The sequence below is a fragment of the Pavona decussata genome, unplaced genomic scaffold, assembly GCF_977016875.1.
Source record: "Pavona decussata unplaced genomic scaffold, jaPavDecu1.1 SCAFFOLD_237, whole genome shotgun sequence".
NCBI lineage: Eukaryota > Metazoa > Cnidaria > Anthozoa > Scleractinia > Agariciidae > Pavona > Pavona decussata.
In genome coordinates, this window is record NW_028145642.1 from 1,120,002 (window position 1) to 1,141,912 (window position 21,911).

At 39.2% G+C, this 21,911-nt stretch overlaps 2 protein-coding genes and 1 pseudogene across 4 annotated transcripts in view; 1 reads left to right on the forward strand and 2 right to left on the reverse strand.

Annotated features, from left to right (window-relative positions):
- The window catches only part of LOC146457785 (uncharacterized), a 53,098-nt gene that overhangs the window by 19,632 nt on the left and 11,555 nt on the right, over positions 1–21,911 (forward strand). The window lies entirely within an intron of this gene.
- On the reverse strand, positions 1,589–7,069 carry LOC146457790 (bifunctional 3'-5' exonuclease/ATP-dependent helicase WRN-like; annotated as a pseudogene). Its single transcript, XR_014858387.1, has 3 exons — positions 6,820–7,069; positions 5,113–5,965; positions 1,589–3,091 (listed from the first exon to the last, which is right to left on the reverse strand). The product of XR_014858387.1 is annotated as a bifunctional 3'-5' exonuclease/ATP-dependent helicase WRN-like (transcript).
- LOC146457791 (uncharacterized) lies at positions 18,191–21,144 on the reverse strand. The gene is made up of 3 exons (XM_085091546.1): positions 21,009–21,144; positions 20,283–20,374; positions 18,191–19,421 (listed from the first exon to the last, which is right to left on the reverse strand). The coding sequence occupies exons 1-3, from the start codon at positions 21,142–21,144 to the stop codon at positions 18,336–18,338; spliced, it is 1,314 nt and encodes a 437-aa protein (XP_084947672.1). The 3' UTR covers positions 18,191–18,335.

Consider the following 21,911-nt stretch of genomic DNA (forward strand, 5'->3'; position numbering starts at 1 on the left):
ATGATTGGCTAAACGTAATCCTGTGACTATCATGCTGCATACTAAGAATGTTAGGTCATAGGCTCTCGACCCTCGTGCACAATTCATAAACTACTGAATAACCTGATAGGTTGAGATAAGGCCGCCAGGTCCCGCACATTGTCGACAGGTTGTTGTCTAGACTTACATTAATAACAAGTTATCAATATTCACTAAAAGCAAACAATATTTATACAACATAAAAGGGATAAAAGTGTTCATAAAACAATAAGTGAACAAGGCTGGGCGATTGAAAAGGGGCTGTCTCCTGAGGTTATATCAAGGAACATGCTTAGATGGCAGCAGGTGATGGAGTTTATGATCAGTATTGGACATCACAGTCTCGAAAAGCTTCGTACAGAGATTAATGCACCTGTCCTTGAGATTGCTAATGTTGTTTGTTAAAAAGTTGTTATGGTATGACACTCCTGGAGGTACAATGAGTGAGGAGATATAAGAGTGTGGCATTGCCTTGGGGCTTCATTTTCTTGTAAATTTCTGAATCATTAGCAACCATGGTACAATGCTCATTATGGTCATTTAGACAAAGCAGAAACATGAACCCAGGATAGACCCCTGAGGGATTACAGCAGCACCAACCACAGTTAGCTGCTGGTGGCTATCCATCAGACAAATGAAACCACTGGATGAGAGCATCCCTGAAACCAAACAAGCAGAGCTTATACAGTAAGCGAGTATGGGTGACCTTATCAAAGGCTTTCAATATATCCATTTATAATGGTCTACCTATTCCCGCTCATCTAGTAGTGAGTCAATAATTATGGTCCAAGCCCCCATATGATTTGAGGTACAGGATTTCCTTCCAATGGACCCATGCTGACACAAGCTGACATGTTGATCTTTAAATTTGCTAAGCGCACAGCATTCCAAGGCTCATGCTACAGCCATGCCACCCGTTTCTTTTTCGATTGGTGCTTTAATTGACAAATTAGTAGATTCAATTCCCTTGCCACACGCTTGGCTTCCTGTACACACTTTATGTTTTTAGTGACGGTTTTAGTGTGCGATTCTGGGTTGTTTGTCAACAAGTTTTTAAGATCTGCTTCAACTTTAGCTGTTAAAATTTCGTGTGATCTCGTTTGCCATGCCGTGTCTATAACACCATGTAGCTCTTGTTTTTTGTAACCATTGAAGTTCTGGACAGAGCACAATTCTTGCACTTTAGTGTTCCAAAATGTGTAGTATTCTTTGCGACCATCACTAGCCCTTCCAATGTCGTGCGAAGAATACAGATGAACTCTTCCTCTAGCCGCATCTAGTGGATCTAGAGGATGGTCCTTGCAGATCTTGAAAGCAGATTCAATGGTTGTCTGCTTTGGCATCTTTCTTGGTACGGGCTCGTCGAACTCTCGATCTGGATGAACTGTTTCTTTTCTGATTGGGACCTGCTCGTTGCTGCAACTACTTCCATCATCAGCTCCGCTGGGCTTATCGTCAATAGTCTGCAGATGAAGGGAAAATTATCTGTTGCTTTCGACGAGACATTTTTTGCAGTGTAACCAGCTTCTCCTGCTTGCCAGCAAGTGGGGTCTTAAAATTTTCACTGACTGGCTTCAAAAACCGATAATCTACTGGAATTAACTTGGAAAGGTCTTCCAAAAGAGTCCCCTTCACCTCGGTGAGTGTGAGATTTCCAACTTCCTCTTTTGCAATAAGTTGACAGGTAATTTTTTTCATCAACAACAACATTGACATCAAAACTTTTTCCCTCCATGTTACAAAGATTCACAGTTTAAAAGAACTGCCGCTCCATGCGAGGTTGCTCAGGAAAAAAAGGTGACTAATTTCAGTATTATATGTAAATTAATCCACCCTAAGTGTGCGTCAAAAGAGCGATATTGTTTTGAAAAACCCGCCATTGTATTGCCAACAATTTGTAAAATCATAACGTGTGAGCACACAACTGCAAGAAAACTTGACAAAACACCGACACCGCTTTAATTTTTAGGCCTGTGCCCTTATTTTGGTAGTTTTCACCACCTTTCCCTTTGTTACATATCTTCATCAGACGTTCATAATTTAGTCTTGACTATAACTGTGAACACTCGATCGAGCTGGCTGATACAAAGCATGTTTCAGAAGAGGAAATCACTATGTTCAGGGCAGGGACCGGATACCGCTAATTTCCGCAATAATTTCACACCTTCTGTTCAATGCCAGGACTCTCTTATAATATTCATTCTTTTCTTTGGTCACGTACCGTTCGTACGATTGATACCAGTACCAGGTCATGGATAAACTTCCTGACAAAATTCTGCTATGGTTTTTTTCCTTTATCCACTTTATGGAGCAAATTTTTTTTGCGTACAGTATCCCGGAGATGGAGTTCTCTCCTTTAAGACCACTCTTTGCTGGAAGGTAATTCCATAACAAAATCGTACTGAGAGGATTGGCAACTCTCAACTTTATTCACCGCTGCAAAAAGGCTCATTGCAGTTGACTTCATCAACAGGCGTTATTTGGATGGCTCTTGTATATTGCTAGCAGGACTGAGCAGGCTGAGACCCCTCACTTTGTCAGGGACTAGCACATGCATGATCGATTGATGCTTGTCTTGTCTGCTTCCGCGGCCATCAGCAGTGTCGTCAGTTCGTGCTTTATTTACAAACTAATAAAGTCCACAATATTAGCGTTTTTAAGGAACACTCTTGTCTGTCCCTTCTGGAAATCCCAGATCTGACACCTCTCTTCCCCTTGGAATTCCAGTTCAAAGAACTCCCCCATGCCTCCAGAATTCCAGTTCAAAGAACCCCCCGCGCCTTCGGAATTCCAAAAAGGCGTCCGTCGGTGGGTACGGATATTTTCTGGAATCGCCCAATGTCAGTGACAGTGAAAATTTTCTCACAATTGCCACATGCAGATCTCCAAATGCACCAGACAACTTTGCAGGAGTAAACATTGGCTCGTTTTCAAGTCTTACTCTGCGCAAATATTGTCATCTCAAGGCTTTCTTTAGGTAGTTCAACGTTTGGCGTAGATTACTCCTCTGAGCATCGCTCACTCCTCTAGAAATACAATCAGTTGGACCCTCTTGGATATCTGTGAACTGTGACTTAAAGTGCATATGAACTAAAAAAAATTTTTTCATGAATTGGTAGGTGGTTATACCCTTATTCCGAAACGCACGAAAAAGAATAGTGCTAAAGAGGTAAAAAACCGTGTTTTGGCTGTTCAAAGTGACTAAAATGCCCAAAGTGGTGTCTCCGGAGACTGGTAACGAGTTTAGCTCTGGTGACGTAGCCAGTGGTTTCACGGCCCTGTTTACGCTTTGTTTTCTGCTATCGCGTGCTCGAAAATATCTTTGCGCGCTCGAAAATATCTTTACGTGCTCAGTTCAGACCACGATAAAGTGAATACTATACAGCTTTTGAAAATATGTCTGAAAGTGATGGTACGCTATCCTCTGCTGAGTCCGTTTCGAGCCAAGAAACATCCAACAGCACCGAGTCATCCGATGAAATGGAAGTAGTCGGAGGTCCCCCGCTTGCTCACAGTAGTGATGAGGAGGAAGACTGGGAAGACACCAAGGAGGATCAAGATAGTCTTTCCCCGAGAGAATTTTCGAATTCCCCGAGGGATTTTCGATCCTTCCAACGAATATAAATCCTAAGAAAAGAGCGCGTTTATTTGAAATGATACTGAGAACTCATCTCTATCATTTCTCAGGAATCGGCAACTGAAGAGATCCACAAGATTAGGATCGAAACCGCGGTCTTGCCTGACTATTGCCTAAAATGCCACAGAATTTACTAACGGCTGAAGGACTTGTAGCAGCCCCTAGCCAGAGCAACGCAGAAGAATTGCCTCAGTAATCAGTCTAAGGCGTAATCAAAACACAGGAGGAAAATACTAAGCTCCCGCAACATAAACACCGCAAACCTCACAGTTACAGAGAGGAGCTGAGCGGAGCGATAACAAAAACCCATAATAAAACACAGCCGTACTGAACTAAAGCGGCCTTTAGCCCTCAAATTAACGCATTGTACAGCTTTTAAAGAAGCTACAATGCTAAAGAAAGGATCAAGAGACAAATAACCGTGATAAGTAACACAACATCTTGCCACAAAAGCAAATAGCCGGGCCCGGCAATACAAAAGCTGCTGATAATGATAATGATTATTACACGGTTCAAATCCTATCCTTACAAAGATAAAAAGAGAGGCTATACTGCCGCAAGACACACTGAAATGAGCCATACGAAGCCTGAACCAATTGCCACAAAACGGCATAAGAACGACAGTCGCTAAAACAGCAACAACAAGAGGTCAAATAGATAAAACAAAAAACCCCAGAAATGACCTTTGAGATCAAAATCAAAAACATGCGATTAAGCACATGGCTTTGTTCAGTGACTATCACGCAAATCCTCCAAACCATAAATGGTATTTAATAAGAAGAAAATACGGCGCTAAAAGAAAATTTACAGGGAGCACCGCTCATACAAGAGAGGGCTTTCCCTGAAAGACATACTCGTTATAGCAAAACAATAACTGAACATGGCTAAAAACACGCGAGTGGGAGTCGCGCAGGCCTATCTTCTTTCCTTTTTACACTGTTTATAAAACAGCTCTCATCGAAATGAGCCGAACACAAACATGAGGACTTCTTGGGGACGAAATTTTTTTGATGAATGCGCACAAAACGTGTCCACTTTGCACGTAACTTCTCGTCCGACGGAAAGTAATGCATTGTGATGTTCAGTGTCCCTGTCTTGTTATCGCAGTTTATTCCACCGGAGCCACCGGCCGAGCAATAGTTCTTTCCCCCTTTCTTTGCGTTCTCCTCCGCCATAATACTCGTGCTTTCGAATGTGCTTTCGTGCTTTCTGAATACATGTACTCGTTCTATCGCATATGCTTTCGTGCTTTCTGAACCACTGGCTACGTCATATCCGGTGAAATCTGATCGCTTTGACCGAGCGCAAGATGGAGACACTTCGAAGCGCCAATTTCGAACTTTGAGGCGAGCAAAATACCCCATAAAAGAGCTTTAGTTAGTTTAAAACCGGATATTTCGATTAATGAGGATATAAACAAACAAATAAGTCAAACTTGTTTTTTATTTCATATACACTTTAAAGAAAACAAAATCACAACAGTCCCCCTGACATTTACAGTTTTTCTTGCAAAAGTCACAACAATTATGGGCTGGTTCAGCTGAAGGCAATTTTTCAAGGTCCACATCAAAGTTTTTTAAGGAGTATTTTCCTTCTGCATGTAGATGATTCCTGCACATAACTTTTTATTTCCTCAGAACAGTGCTTCGTCATAAGGCTCGAGTAAAGAACCACAGACTTGCACATTTCATAGTTTGACCTACCAGCCCTGCCAATTTCTTGCAGATATGTTTCAAAGTTGTAAGAAGGGCGATAGTGCAGAACTGTCTTGACATTCTTGCAATCAATGCCCACACCATAGGCAATCGTGGCTATCAAGACACGGACTGAGCCATTTGGTTCCCCCATTGACTCCAAAATATGATCTCTATTGAGATCATCAATTCTACTGTGAAACATTTCCAAAGTCCTCTTCTTAGGGTTACCAGAATTGTCAATGTACATGTCATCACCAAGTTCTGACAGGAAGAAAGAATATAAAAAGGTGGTGATTTTAATTGTCCAGCAATATATAATTGTCCTGTCAGTTAATCCTTTGTGCTCCTTAGCTCTTTAACTAATGTCTTAAATGTTTGAGCAGGATTAGGGGTGATAACTTGAAGAGCATTACCTATGTTATCTCTGTTTGCGCTATCCATTATCAATGCTGGGCTTTTCATCTCAAGAGACCGCATGATCTTGAGTCTTGTGGAAGTGGTCGCTGTAGCAGTCAGTGCAATCACAGGCACTTTACCGACAATTGAGCAGATCTCATTGATCCTGCCAAACCGTTTTCAAAAAGCTTTTTCCCTTTTCTTCACTGCATAACCCCTGAAATGGAAACATTCAATAACATTAAGTTAACTGGGGTGTAGCGTGGTTTTTCTGGTTAGATATGCACAGGAAGGAGTAGTGAAACAATCGCCGAAGACACAAGCCTCTAGGGGCATGCTCTCCGAAATCTTTTTTATTATAAGGGCTTAGGAAATGCCATTTCCCACTATTTTCAGGGGGAATAAGTAAGTCAATTAAAGACAAATGAAATAAAATATATTTTTTTAGATTTTTGAGGTACACCAATGCTTAAGTTAAAGTTGTGGATAGCATTTATGTTCCATTTCAACTTAGTTTTATTCTCCATTTGCTTTGCCTCCTTTCCTTAGGTATTCATAATCTCAAACACTTAAAATCAGAGGACACATGAACTTGGGAATAATCCTAGACAAAAAAAATTATTCTCAGCTGTAATTTTTATTAACAATACATACTACACACACAAGCCAGAAAGAGAACTGAAGACTAATTAAATACACATGATTATATATATGTCTAAGAAAGGAAGTATCTGTAGCACCGCAACTGGTTGTGATATACCACATGTTTGTCTCAAAATAATATCTTTAAAGAAATACAACACAGCTACTTTATCTCATCCTACTTTGAAATTTAATCATATAATGCAAATCGATTACATGTGAGAGTGTATGTTTCATCTAGATATTCCACGTTTTACAATCAGAATTTGTCCACATGTTAATGTAAAGAATAGCTTCACTTTAATCAGGCTCTATTTCCGCCGTCTCTGAAAGAGTATTTAAGCTTACATCTTAAAAATAAGCTTTAGTCAATGCAAAAGGACGAGAGTCAAAATACAAAGGGAAATGCGATAAGGTGAATACACTTACCAGAGAGAAATGCAGTGAGCTTCATCAACTGCAACCAAACACAATCTCTTTTTGTAGGCATCATTGCTGAGCATTGCCGCCATCTTTTGGTAGATAAAAATGCTTTGGGTGAGCCATACACTATTTGGCATTCCCCACGTTCCACTCTTTGCTTGGCCTCTTCGCTCTCCTGTTCGTCCCCTGTAAACTTGGCGTTGATTCCCGCTGACTTAAGGTACCGCACTTGGTCTTGCATAAGAGATGCAGGGGAGAAATTGCAAGTGCGATGGACTTCGCATTTGAGAAAGGTCTTACTGTGTTGAAAACAATCCGTTTGGACTGAATGATTTTCCAGACCCCGTTGGTTGAATAACGAACACATCTTGACCTTTAACTATGTGTTGCAGTGCCTCTCGCTGAGAATCTTTTAAATTTTGAAGTTTAAAGTACTCTAAAACTCGCTCGAAAGCCAAATTCATCTTATTGACATCGTCCACCATTTTGACAACTCTGTTTTGATGTGATAATTTATGCCACAATCCTTGCCAGACGGAAATCTGCAGGATTGCTTTTCGCTCTTCTCGTGGGCCTCAAGGAGTTTTTTTGCCTAAGATGGTGTGTGGTCTGGAGAATCCGAACGGCTCTTTGACTTAGAGCGACGTTTCCTCTGTGGGGAACTATGGCGGGAACTCTTCGAACCGCTTCGCCAATGCTCAGACCGTTCATCCTCATTTCGGGAACATTTTCTGGTTTCCTTTTCTGGACTGTGGATGTGAGGCAACAGGTGTTTTCTTGCCCTCGATTTCGGCGGCATATCTTGTTTAGAATGATTTTGGAATGATTTTTTTAAACAATTCTAGTGGAGAATGAACAAAAAGCTGTTGCTTCGTATGGCAAGAAAACAAAAACTGAACCACATGACTGAATGTGACACCTAATATCCTGATTCCAAACTGCATTGCCTGCCTCTTTTGCCAGCTCTGCTGGCAAGAAAAACATTTCTTGGGTCTCCATCAGAGTGCATGTACTGAACCTTGCACATACAAGCGACCTGCCATTTATTTCTTGCTATATTTTCTGCAACTTCTTGCTTGAGTACCACAAACTCTTCAGGGGAGTGTGCCATCACCAACCTTGTAGGAGCTTAGGTACAATAATTAGGTGGGTTCACCAATGATGACTGGGGCGATTTCTGGATATAATGCATGACTACACGCGTCTTTTGAGGTTCAGATGGTTCCTGCATACGACTCTCAGCCTCAAGCACAAGCAACATCTGGGTGGGCTCTTAGAAGATTGGTAGTGGTTTTACAGATAAATATCCATGCACAGATTTATTTTTTATTTTATTTCATTTATTTATTCACCACGAAATACAAACATAGAAAGTTACAATGAATAATAGACTAGGATCGTACAAAAGTTTGTAAATAATAATAGTAAAAGCAGAAGTAAGAAGTGGCGAGGAGACCTCAAGAAACCCCTGGGCTTATACTGAGTGGTCTCCTCGGAGATATGTTAGGACTTTAAGACCAGTAAAGACATTGTATTTAGATTTTTTAACATACGGTGGTAAGACTATAAAGCCATAACAGAGTCGGACGTTTCATGCAATTAACTGAGGAAATCAAGAAGCTTTCTTTTGAAGGTGGATGGACCAGGAGAAGACGTAATTGATAATGGCAAAGCATTCCATATTTTTGGCCCTCTATAGAGTATAGTAAATTTCTTGACATTAGTTTGGCAGGTGTGAGGTCGAAAATGAGCTGATGTTCTAGTATCATAATTATGAATTTGACCACCAGTCGGAAATAAATTTAAAAAGGGCAAAGGCAGCAAACGTTGGTGATAGGAAGACATAAATTTTGCAATATAAGGGGAATTCACTTTAAAAATATCTAGGATATTCAATTGTGCAAATAAAGGTGCAGAAGGTGCAAGGTGATTAGAATTTGTCATAGCTCGCACAGCTCGTTTTTGAAGAAGAAAAATGCGATTTAAGTTTGTTACATAAGTAGAAGACCAAACTGTGGTACAATAAGTTAAATAGGGATAAATTAAGGTATGGCTGGGTCTACGATGGGCAAAATGTGTGATTTAGTATCAGTCTCTTCATGGTTCCACCCACATAAGCATTTTCAGGTACAAACTCTGTTAATCTTCCTTGTAATCCTCCATATTGCTGCATATGCCTTGTCCTTCAACTTTTTCATGATGATTAAAGCTTACTGCTGCCCTTTCTTCCTCCATCTGTGCTTGCATGATCTCCATTGCGTATTGCTGCTCAGATATTTTTCCACTTTAGCTCCTGTTCACATGATACTTGTTTGGTCTTAACCTGAGCAAGAGCAAGATGCTACCTCTTCTTGGCTAGACCCAACAAAACAGAACTTGAATCAGAAGATTTACTTGTGTGACTCCTACTTCTACAGTTCGTCTTTATAACCAACAAGACCATCTAAGATTGTAAGTCGGGCTACAGGTAGATGGCTGTTACAAGTGTTGACCATTTATGGTTTGCAGTGGTTCTATAAAGAAATACTAAGAGGTACCAAGTTCCTGGTTTGTGGGCGTGGCCTGAATTTTTTTTCAATCCTAGGAGGTAACAATTCTAAAACAACACACATATATTTTTGGCTCAATACCCTTAAAGGTATCAGAAGCTGCTGCTGTGGACATTTTGAGGCTGAACAGCCAAAGAGGTACCAAACCCAAGGTACGACAAGCACCCCAGTCCTTTCTATTTATAGAGTGCCCCTTCCCAGGGGTGATATGTACATGTCAATAGATGCATGTATGAAAAAAAAATTATGAAACTGTAATTGTACTGATAAGAATGCAGGGACGTTTTTTTTCATTGTGAAAACATTGCTTATTTGAACTGACTGACAGATGAAAGTGAAAGCTACGGTAATTGTATTGAAGTTGATTTGAGACATCATTAATGTGTTTGGGGAGACTGATTCAGGCTACGATGAATGTATCTGTTTTAGCTCACAATCCGTGAAGTCATTGGAATGACAGTTTGTAAGGGCTAGTGTTTTTGCTATCAAAGCATTTTGTTACACCATGGTCGGAATGAGAAACAAAATAAATAAGCAAGTTTAAGTAAATTTTCATCTTTTATTTTCAACAAGCAAAATATGATTTACCATGATAAATTTTAGTGAACCACTGCATCTACGTATTATTCTACTTAGTTGAAACAACGTTTAGAAATGTTACATTTAAGTATGGTAACAGAAACGTTTTAGAAATACTGTCAAAGCAGTTTGACTTGTCAGGAAAATTAACTCAACCGGGAACACATGGGAACAGTGTCCTCCGATTGGTTGACATTCTTGGAGGCATTTATGGCCAGAGCCAGAGAACGAGGGCTTTCATAAACAGAATTTAGATTACTTAAGATTTCAAGTCTAATGAAACAATAAACAAGGCTAAAATAAACGTATGAATGTCGGATATCAATGTCTGATAAGAATACTTAAATATGCAATGGTAAAAAACTCCTGTTTACTACAATGAAATCAGGCAAAAGAAATGCCGAGTACAGTGTTTGTGCTATTGACACGCAATTTAATACATTTTGTTGTCAAAATAACTTCACATAGCTTGTGCTCATCTATTTCTTCTATGGTATCCGCTTCATCGTTAGCTTTTGTTGTACTTTTCAATAATACCTTCCAATGTGGAAGTGAACAATTAATACCATGTGGTTTTGGTCACCTTTGACCGAAATATGTGCTGTCATAGTTTTCGTAGAATTCTTGATGAGAAATTGTGACTGGCAGTCCATACATCTGAGTATTGGCAAATTTTTCTGAAATTGGGCCTTCTTGGAGTAAGTCACACAGTTGTAAAACACCTTTATGTCTACGCTTTGGATGTTGTCACAGGTTACTTCATTTGTTTGAGTTCGTCTGCTGTGTGTTTGATTTGTTGTTCAGAGATGTCCAGGAGATTTCAGTTAATTTGTTAAAGACGGTCTCTATTGCTGAGGATAAGTATTTTATGCCTTTAAACTGTTAAAGACGAATGTTATGGATTTCATAAAAACCCTCCTCTGTCCTTTCGATCTGCTCCTTCCAAATTATGATTGGAATATTTCCAAATTCATCCACAAATCCTTTCCTTTTAATTAGATGGGTTTTTGTAGGGACAGGCTCTGCTCTTCGATCTCCAAAAAGAACCATACCATGAACTGTGGCACTTTGATTAACCTGAATATCCTCAAGATCTTTTGTGGTGACCGCTGGTGTTTCGTTATTATCGGTGTCGCAAGGAAAATCAACGTTTGCTTCCAAGGCATGGTTGATTTGCGTAGCTGCCTTCACCTAAATTACATCTTCTGTTGCGTGGTAGGTTAATTTGGTTAGTGTGCAAGGTGTGTCACTTTTGGCTTTGGTTTCCACATTGGCTTTATGTTTTCTCAGTGAAAAGCACACCATTTATTAACATATTCAACATACAGTATCCGCCATTGACTTAGCCTGCTACCATTTGTTTCCATTTTCTTTAAGCACGAAAGACGCCCAAGGGCATTCTTTTGTGCTTAAAGGAAACTAAAACGACTGCTACACAGGCTACCATCAACTTCAACCTCGTGGAAAGAAGGTTGCTCCTTTATTACTGAGCTTTGGGGAGAAATACGAGCGTAAACCTATAGTCATAGGAAGATCCTAGAAGGCGAAACAACTTTGGTTTACATGCGGAAATTTCTATCTGGGTGGTTAACAAGTGGAGAATGAAAGTGAGATGGCGGGCGACGACATGTAATTTGGGTCCTTCTACTTTCCTTACTAGCTTTAATAACTTCCTTTCAGCAGCAGCTGGTAGTTCTTTACAACTTGATTTTTCAATTGCAACAACAGCAAGCCTTAAACAAGATCTAACCCGGCATGAGCCTAAGCCTAGCATTGTAAACCAGCAATGTGTTGTTTATTTATTCAAGTGTGACCTGTGTGATGCAGGTTATGTCAGGAACACAAAGGGCCACCTTCACAAGCACGTTGAGGGACACCGTCAAAAGGTGTCATCTATTTACAAGCATTATTCTAAAGAACATAACACTGATATTCGAAACAATTTCTCAGGACGTTTCAATGTAATCAAGAAATGCACGAACAAATTTGACTGCCTTGTTAATGAAATGCTGTGTATTCAAGATCTTAAACCAATACTGAGTGTACAGTCCAATTCTCCCCATGCTAAAGTATTCATGTAATAAGCTTGGCACTTTTCTATGAAAATTCGCTTTCAACTTAGCCTATTCACAAACTGCCTTTTTAACTCGTGAATGCGCGCATGCGCAATGAACGAGTTATAGCGATAGCTGACTCTCGACTTGGTCGATCAGTCGATCAGTCGATCAGTCGGTTTTGTCGTTAACTTTCGGGCGTGCGCAGTGAATGAGTTTTAAATTCAATTAGTGGAAAAAAACACGCGAACATTTGTTGTTCATGGCGCATCAGGAAATTCTTATTCAATATGTAGAGAATAATTTGACGATCATTTAGTGCAAGAATGGCGATTTTTCGTTCAATCTTTGCAAAGTTTCAAGTTTTTTCAGTTTTTCAGAAAGTCCGGGGTCGTAAACTCAATTAGTGAAAAAAAAAAAAAACGTGAAAATTTGTTTCACGACGCGTCAGAATTCTCTCATTCATTCTGTAGAGAATAATTTGACAATCATTTTAGTGTAAGAATGGGGATTTTTCGTTGAATCTGAGCAAAGTTATAGGATTTTTTCGTTTTTTTCTACGAAGTGCGGTTTCTTTCAAGAATTAAAAATAATTTAATTTAAAAATAATTTAATTAAAAAATAATTTTATTTGTCAGTTTTCACGCGAAAGCGGAACGTGCCATGTCACGCATCATTGACGTCGTAAACAAAATTATGCAAATGTCTGGTGAAATGAACACTTTTAAGATCTTGTCAGCTTTCATAGAGGTTTCAAAGGGAAAAAATGTTTCATTTTCGAAATTTACAACTGGTAATTTATGGGAAAGCAAGAGGACGCGGTCGATAAATAATTCTTATTTAGCAAGAGCTTGTCATAGTTCATTATTTTTACTTGAGGATTGCGTGGACTGAACTCCAAAGGAAAAATTTCACGCATTTATGTCGGGCATGAATCGTAATGCGATACTTTGTTGAACATATTTCCCTTTGTGAGATCGGCTTGCCCTACAGTAATTTTGTAATTTTAATTCCCAAAAAAACTTCACTTGCCCATCGGGCAAGTGATGGTTAGAATCCACTAGCCCGATCGCGAAATCCAGTAGCCGCGGACTATCACACGAATTTGCATGACGTAGCTGCACATGGCGTGCTCCTATAAACTTTGAATAAAAAAAACACGTGATATTTTTTAATCGGCGCATCAGAATAATCGGCTTATTCAATCTGTACAGAATAATTTGACAATAATTTTAATAGTACAAGAATGGTCATTTTTCGTTACATAATCGGGCAAAGATATAATTTCTTTTAGCTTTTGAGGAAGTTTCCGTAGCCGTCTAAATTGCAATTACTATGTGTCATCTGCATTCACGAGTTGGCTCACAGGAGCCTTTGATTTATCATTAATTAGGTAACCTTGATAATGGCGCAAGATGCACCGAAACATTGGTTTCTATCACTTATATTTCTTGCCTCATGTATTTCCAAATCGTTTCTTATAAGATTATTATTATTATTATTATTAATAGCCGAGCTCGCGCGCACGCCATAGGCGCGCACGGCGGAGCCTCATAGCTAAGAGATTTTGGTAAACCCATCAGTGCGAGAAATTTTGGTTTGGTTATGACGTCACTTCCGTCCGACCGACCGTACATCATATGTACGTACGCTACTCCATGTAAGCCAACATGAAATGAGACACTCAAACCTTGTGCTGCAAATCAGGTTTTTTTTTCAGCGGGAAAATGCATGGCCAACTGCGCTGCCGGCCGCGTTTTGTTTGGCAGGAAATTGCATCGCCAACTGCGTTTGAGAAGAAATAATAATAATTTTGAAGACGACGTGTACGACAAAACACAAACTCAATTTATGAATAAGTCTACAAACATATAAGGCAAAGAAAGGGAGATAGAAAGAGATCGAGAAAACAGGCGACGAAGAAGCAAAGTTCGACGTCAAAGAGAGCGATTGAGAGCGGTAGCAAACAGGCGAAACATGAGTGACGAACAAAGAGAGGAAGAACAGGAAAGGGTGCAGAAAAAAACTCGTGTTGCGGCACAGGGTTTGAGTGTCTCATTTTACATTGGCTTACATAAATGAGCATATGTGCTGTAACCCGGGTTGTTTTTTGGCGGGAAAATGCACGGCCAACAACGCTGCCAGCCGCGAACCGGCCGCGTTTGTTTGGCGGGAAGTTGAATCGGCAACTGCATTTGAGAAAAAAACAAAACAAAAAAAATAATTTTGAAGACGACAACTAGCTGCGGGAAAAACAAATCGACTGGCACATATAACAGTAAGTAAAAGACTCATCGAAGGCGCAAGCAAACCAACAAATTATTTCATTTTTTCGTAGCGTACAAAACAAACAAAACCGACGAGAGCAGTTCCCAATATACACTTGTAATTAAGAGAGAATACAAGTTTAATTCAGGAGCAAACTAACAACGATAAATCAAATGTTAGGCATCAATTAATTGTTCACCTGCGCTGTGAAGCTTCCTACCGCTTGGAAATCACACGAACATAGATCGATTAAAATAGCAAACAATGGATCCAAAGAAGGAACTTGCGGAGTAATTTCTTCCTGCTCCTGCCTCCCATTGAAAGAACACTTTCATGCTCGGTTATCGTTCGTTGAAAGTACTTGGACGCCATGAATGATTTCAATTTCTCAACCAAACAAAATAAAATCAATCCGATCCAAGTTTTTAGCTTTTGACACAAATAACCTTTACTGTTTCTTGTGAGAGACACCAAAATTAACCTTTAGGAATTTCCTTCCTAGCTGCAGCAATTTATTTCCATGTATTTTTGGTACAAACAACCCGCCTTAAAGAGTCGAACTTCGAAAGAACCTCAAAGAACTTGTTTTTTTGGACACAAAATGCAGAAATTAACAAAATGTAAAACTGTCGCGCTCAGACCAATCAGGAGTAAGTAATTTTGCCCTCAGTGAAAGGAAAATTATGAAAAACTGCCCTCTGTTACAACAAATCAGCATTCAGTAATTTTTGCCCTCTGTTTTACATTGTTATTGTTGATGAGCAGTTAGCTGCATATGCATTAAAATGTACTATATAACTGCAGAATTGATGAGGAACTCATAAGGTTATTACGTTCATACAATAAGCAGAGTTCCATTGTGGAGCTCCGCTTTTAGGCTTGGCTAAGTATATATATTTATTTAATTTGGTAAGTCAGGCATAGGTCACTGATATGTTTACGCTACCTCTGACATACCAAAAAAATGTGCCCCCAGGAAAATGTTCTGGTTACCTAAATGTTTTGCAGCAGCAGCTAACACTACACATGTTGGGTTCCTAACTCCTCCGTGTTTGGATTTGTGGGTTGTTTGAAATTTTTCTCAGGCAACAGCCTTGTAAACTAAACAATCAAATGAGATACCTATACATGTAAAACATTTATTTCACTGACAGGTCTTTTTGGCAATACTTTAAGGTGTTGAACACAGTTTTGATAGGTTTTGAGTATATGTCATTCGGCAAGGCATTATGTGAGAAATATTGAAGCTTTGGCAAAAGGAAAATATAGTGATCAAGATTTTTATTTATGACTAAAAGTGGCGCTTTTGGCTGTTTCCATGGCAACACGGATGATTGAAGACAATTTCACTTTTATGAGACTTTCATAAACTCAAGTCATTAGATTTTGTCATGAACCTGCACACAGCTTTCAATAAATAATTATTGTTGTTTGCAATTTTAACTTTTTTTAAATTTAAGAATAAAGCTGCCCAGTGAATTTTGATTGTTTTCCTGAATTCCTTAGTTCGACTTGTTCTGCCACATTTATGGCATGTGACAGAAATAAGACTTGCACATCCTTCTTTATTTCTGTCACTGCATCAGTAATAGAAAGCGGCCTAGGAAAATAGATAGGACCAAAATTTAAGTTATTCACCTATTTCAAAACATTTTGTAGAAAGTTTGCTTTGGACAGTTAAAAATTATTGAAAAAAGCGTGTAAGCATATTTTACCAGATTTGCAGTGCTGGCATGATTTTAAAGATTGTTGGAAAAAACCAAGGTCAGTTATTCTGTATCCAGACATTTTTGTGGACCTGTTGTTAACGAGCGAATGAGGAACCTGTTGAAATAAACAACAATTTTATGATCCCTTTGAAGTGTTTATTTACACATAACCCAGGAAGGAATGCAAATAATTTACCAATTCCCACAGTTTGCACTCGCCATTTTTCCACTAGCATTCTTTGGGGCGTGACTGTTTTTGCACAGAATGTGTGGTTTTGCTGATGTGTTGTTATTCTCCTTCTTTTTGGTTGGAGGAAATAAGTGGTGTTTGGAAAGTTCAGACCTGGCTGCTTCAGTCATTGTCCTGCGCTTCACGGCTTTCATTGGCATGAAAAACAAAATCGGTGTTTTTTTTCTGCTGTGACTGAGAAGTTTGCTTGCTGTTCTCGTCATTGTTTCCACAATACTGTTACTTCTGTAACTGAACTGAACTGAACATTCTGAATTGAAAATAGGTCCTTTTTCTATTAAAGTTTGATAACATTGAGCTTTTTGAATGGTTCAAACTGCTCATTTTGAAAGTTGACATTTAATATTTGTCAAATAGCCTCAAGTGAAACTTCTAGCAGCTTATGAGAGGCAGTGTCATAATAAAGAATACTAATTATGAAAAAAGAACAGGAACATGTATATTTCTTTTTAAAAATAGTTATCATAATAAAAAACATGAACTGTAACTGAACTAAACATTCTGAATTGAAAATAGGTCCTTTTCCTATTAAATTTTGATAACATTGAGCTTTTTGATGGGTTCAAACTGCTCATTTCCAAAGTCAACATTTAAGTAATATTTCTCAAAGAGCCTCAAGTGAAAGTTTTATCAGCTTATGAGAGGCAGTGTCATAAGTAATGCAGAAGCTTTTTGAAGGGCTCAAACTGCTCATTTCCAAAGTCAACATTTCAATAATATTTCTCAAATAGTCTCAAGTGAAACTTCGATCAGCTTATTAGAGGCAGTGTGATAAGTAATGCAGAAGCTGGATTTGTTGTCTAGCAGATGGAAAATAGTCTTCCTCTGATATGATGTTGGAGTTAACATCGGGTAAAAATGAAGCCAGTTTATAGACCTAGTGATGAAAGAGTGTAAGTGCAAGTTTGTCATTATTGTTTTGAGTGTTCTGAAAAAGCACTTTCAAAAACCACTGAGGTTGACAAGAAGTTACTCTCATCATCTTCTGCACTCGAGTTCTCATTTTTTGAAATGTGAAGAAAATACCAATTCTGTCAAATTTCATCAAATTCTAGTGAGTAGATTTTGAAAAATTCTTGTTTGTGTACATTGCCTTGAAACGTAAAAAAATAGAGCTTAGTAGTCATGCCTTCCTTAGTATGCATGCGTAACAGAAGATAATTTCTCTGAAATTGGGATAATTCTACTCAACTGGCAGGATATAGGTATTGAAAGACACAGAGTTATGGCCGATAACTACAATTTGTCACAAGAATTGGAACGCTTTGAATCCTCAAGGAGATCAACAAAGAATCAGACATTCACGCAAAGGAAATGTTTGCAAAGGGTTGCCTTCACAATGCCGAATCTTCTTCCCACCAACCAATCTTGTTTTGAATTTGTTAACCTGAGAAGCATGAGGAGAAATTTATTTTTGTTGGTGTAGTAAATCTAGAAAACGAGGGTCCTTGCTTTGTCTTGGCTGCTAATTGAATTATGTCAGCTTGCTTACCTGCACAGCTTGTTTCGGTGTCAAACATTAGAAAATCAAAACTACTAGCACTGCTTTCATTGACAGTACAGGTGATATACTTCTTTGAAGGTCTTTCGTTGAAGGTGAGTACAAATTGTTCGAATTCTTTCGATTCTGGTTGTGTGACTATTTCTCTTAGTAATAGTTCAGTGTGAAGGGTTAGAGCAGTACTACTTTCTTAGCCAATTCCCTCTTGATTTGATTCAGATTTGTTTCTTGATTTCCTTTTCAAATAATTCAGTGTACGCTGTTTTTTAAATTCAATGGTTGACTCTCATTTCTGTTGAGCCTCTCTCTCTCATAGTCATTTAGAGGTATTTTTTGTTTAGTAATTTCAATAATAATAATAATAATAATAATAATAATAATATTAATAATAATTTTTTTTTATTGTTATTAAACTTTATTAAAAAATATTAGGAGCAAAATCAATATTTACAAGTTAAAACTATTATAACTATTAAAAACCTATTTACAATTCATGCATCATCACTAAAATATATATTTGGAAGTTAAAATACGGTCCAGCTAAAATTGCGAAAATTAAGAAAAGAAAAGATAAAGAAAAAAAAACTGAGAAATTCGTTCTCATCCTAAAATCTAAAATCTAGCCAGGTTTTTATCGATTTCAAAGTCGGTATCTGCAATCTTCAGCGGTGCTCTTCGCGTACAACATGAGCCTCTCAAGCATAGCAGCGCAGATCTCAGGAGTGCAAATGAGACTTTGGCGCGAATCCACCACATTGTAATACCGTAATTCTCTCCCTTCTTGGTGGATAAAAGTTCAGCCAGTCTACTATGATATCTCATGCATTCACCTGCCATTCCTCCGGTGGCAGTAAATACCAGTGGAGTGAAGGATCCTTGTTCCACTTCTAGCACCCTGCTGGCGTACATTCTCTTCTTCTCACTCTCATGCTGGCGGTAGATTTGTTTTGGGGTGAGGCCTCGATAAGACTCTGCGTTCGGGTAACAAACCCTTACATCAAAAAAGGCAGAGCCTTGCCGATCCCAGAAGCCACGAGCGTGAATGTCGAGTCGGGCATCCGCTGCTCTGTTTGTACCGGGTGTCAGCACTTCTCCGTTGATCTCCTGAAGTATCGGTTCAGTTTGGACGTCATTGCACACCATCTTAAGCATTTCGGCTTCTAGATCACGCAGTTCATTATGTCTTTGAATAATGAAGCCTCCACGTCTGCATACCATGGCGTGGTCTACATCAAAAATATCTCCACAAACACAGGTAGACGGGATGTCGCTTATTTGCCAATCATATCTCAAATGAATGGCGTCTTTGAATTCTCTCTTGTTTAAGGTAAAACCCATATCTTTAACAGGAATGACTGTTAGCCAGCTAGGTGCCCCTTTCTCCGCAGCAAGGTCGGTAGCTCTTTTGGTTTGTTCAGGAAGAGCATTCTTTACTTCCTCTAGGTTTTCTCTAAGGCGCGCATCCTTATCTCTATGGTTACATTGCTGCAATGTTCTAATTGTATGGTCATCCGGGAGCTCATGCGTCTGGGCCACTATCTGTTCGACTAGCGGTTCAGTTATCAAGGTTAAATTTATTATTATTATTATTATTTTAGGAACTTTGGAACCTACTGTGCTGTGTAAGCTTTCATTACTTTCCAAGGAGGCATTTTCCAGAAGTTTGCTAATAACAGTGTTACTCAAGTCCAGTGGAACCTCGATTTAACGAACCTCTATTTAACGAAGTCCTCGATATAACGAACGATATTCTATGTCCTGGCCAAAGTTACAGTAAAATGTATGAAATAGAACCTCAATATAACGAATTCTTCGATATAACAAACATAATCCTGAAGCCCAAACGTAAAATCTACCTCAATATAACGAATTACAATGTCAACACGCGACAGAAGATAAACGCTGAACAGATCAACACTCTGAAAGTGTCGTTTTTTTGTAAACAAAAGCTGCGCGTCTGCTCAAAAGTGAAAATAATTACTACTGAAAGCCACCATACTAAATGAATTGCCTCTCAAAACGCGGCACTTCTGTGTGACGAAAATTGCATTGAATTGCGTGACAGAAGTCTCCTGTGTTAAAAATCAATCATTAACTATGACCTTGATATAACGAACATTTTGGTCGTTTCCCCTCAAGTTCGTTATATTGAGGTTTTCGATATAACAAACCCTCGATTTAACGAACAAATTTGGCCCGTCCCCAGTGACTTCGTTAAATCGAGGTTCCACTGTATACTTGAAACAATTTGGTTAAATTCTTCTTCAGATTTTCTCCCTTCAAATCTTTGCCATTTGGGAGATCATTGTGGGAGAAAGTCAGGATGTTGGAGCCACTTGCAGCAGTTCATTCAATTTGTTTTCCCTACATTTTTTTGTGGTCATCAAATGCATGGGGCACAATAGTAATAAGTCAAGTTCTCATTTTTTTCTGGATCCCCTTTCTTTTGGTTTAAACAGTAGCTAAAGCATTTCTGAAAATAATCCATAACTTTCTGTGACAGGACAGATTCTCCAAGGGAATTGCTATTCTCGACCTGATCTTGTGGAGGTGACTCACAAGTGTTCTTGTTGCATGAGTGCTGTCGGATAATTGTTCTACACTGTATGCCACTTCTTCATGAATCTTAGCAATTGTGGAACTGTCATAATCTCTAGTGAAAACGGAGTACTTTACAGCATGATTAGGAGCATTATTAAATAGCCTTAACTCCTACTTCTAGGTCCATTGATTTTCACGAACCTTTGTGATTTTTTCGGCAGTTATGCTGAGCTGGTTCTTTACCTTTTAACCGAGCACTTTCACAGATCCGAAAATTTATTTGCACAAGAGTAGTCGAGGACTTTTGGTTTTGGATCCCATGATTTCTCCATGCCCTGTCAGCGAAATATTTGCCCTCTCACATTTTTACCATTTCATATCATATAAAATTGAGAGAGGTATCAAGCCATCAGGGTCAGGGGTCTTCCCATGAGATTTGTCAGTATCAATTTCATTTTGCAAAGCCATTCTGAAAGAATTAGCAGCAACCTCTTCAATTGCAAGAACAATTTCCCTCGCATCGCTTGAATGCACTCTGATTTATTGCCGGGACATTGAATGTAGTGAAAAAGCTGTTGCCGTGTGTTGTTTATGTTAAATGCTCCAGGACCTCGTCTGCCACTGTGGTGCTGATCTTGCAGGACTGACAATTTGCGATCTTTCCATTCGATTTCACTGTAACCTTCTTTTTGCATGACGTGCAGGAAAGACTTTTTGAGGCATGTTGGACACCAATTATTTTACCTGACACTTTCTTCTGTGTGAGTGATTCCATTTCTGTTGTGACTTGTGCCAAGTCTTGTGTGAAAGATGGCATCAAGCTCTCCTTGATTCTAAACTGGTTGGGGCACGGTACCAACTCGTAATGTTCTGACTCCATGTGCTTCTCCCAGGGCTCCCTGTTATTGGCAGAGAGGAGACTGGTGTGGCAAGCGAGCACATGCCAGGGGTGGGATTTCCCTGGCGATCTCATAAAGATGAGGGAATCTCCTCACCATCTCTGGTGTAGGAATCTTGCGCTTGTCATGAGGAATGCTGTCACACTCGATGAGGGTGGGCAGATCTGACGTTACTCCATTCAGGGATTGTATGGTTACACCTGCGACTCGCCGTCCATATTTGAGCTTCTTCTCCCCGCTGCATGTGGTGAGATAGTACTTTTCCTCCGAACGGACTGCTCCTAGCTCATTGGCGAGTTGGCTGCTGATCAAGGACGAGTCACTTTGTTCGTCAACGATACCGTAAATTTGGTGGACAGTATTTGGTTCCTCCTTGCTCTTCACATCAACCAATAGCAATTTGTTGCATGATACGCCACCCTTGATAGGTGTACAAGCAAGTGTGCACTTGGTGTCAACGATTTCCGTGCTTGCGGCAAATCTCCTTGGCCTTTCCTTCTGAAGTAGCCCGATGTGGTGATCGTCTTTGCATATGCTGCACTGTATTTTCTTTGTACAGCCACTGGCCCTGTGACCTTCGTTTAGGCAGTGATAGCAAAGTCTGGCCTTAAGGATCTGTTTTCAAAGCAAAACTGAAAGCTTTTTTGAAAGACTTTGACTAATTTTAAATCTTGTATTTATTTTTTACTCGATAACTTGAACTTTTTTACTTTTATCTATTTTGTATTTTGTTAGTTTATGTATTTAG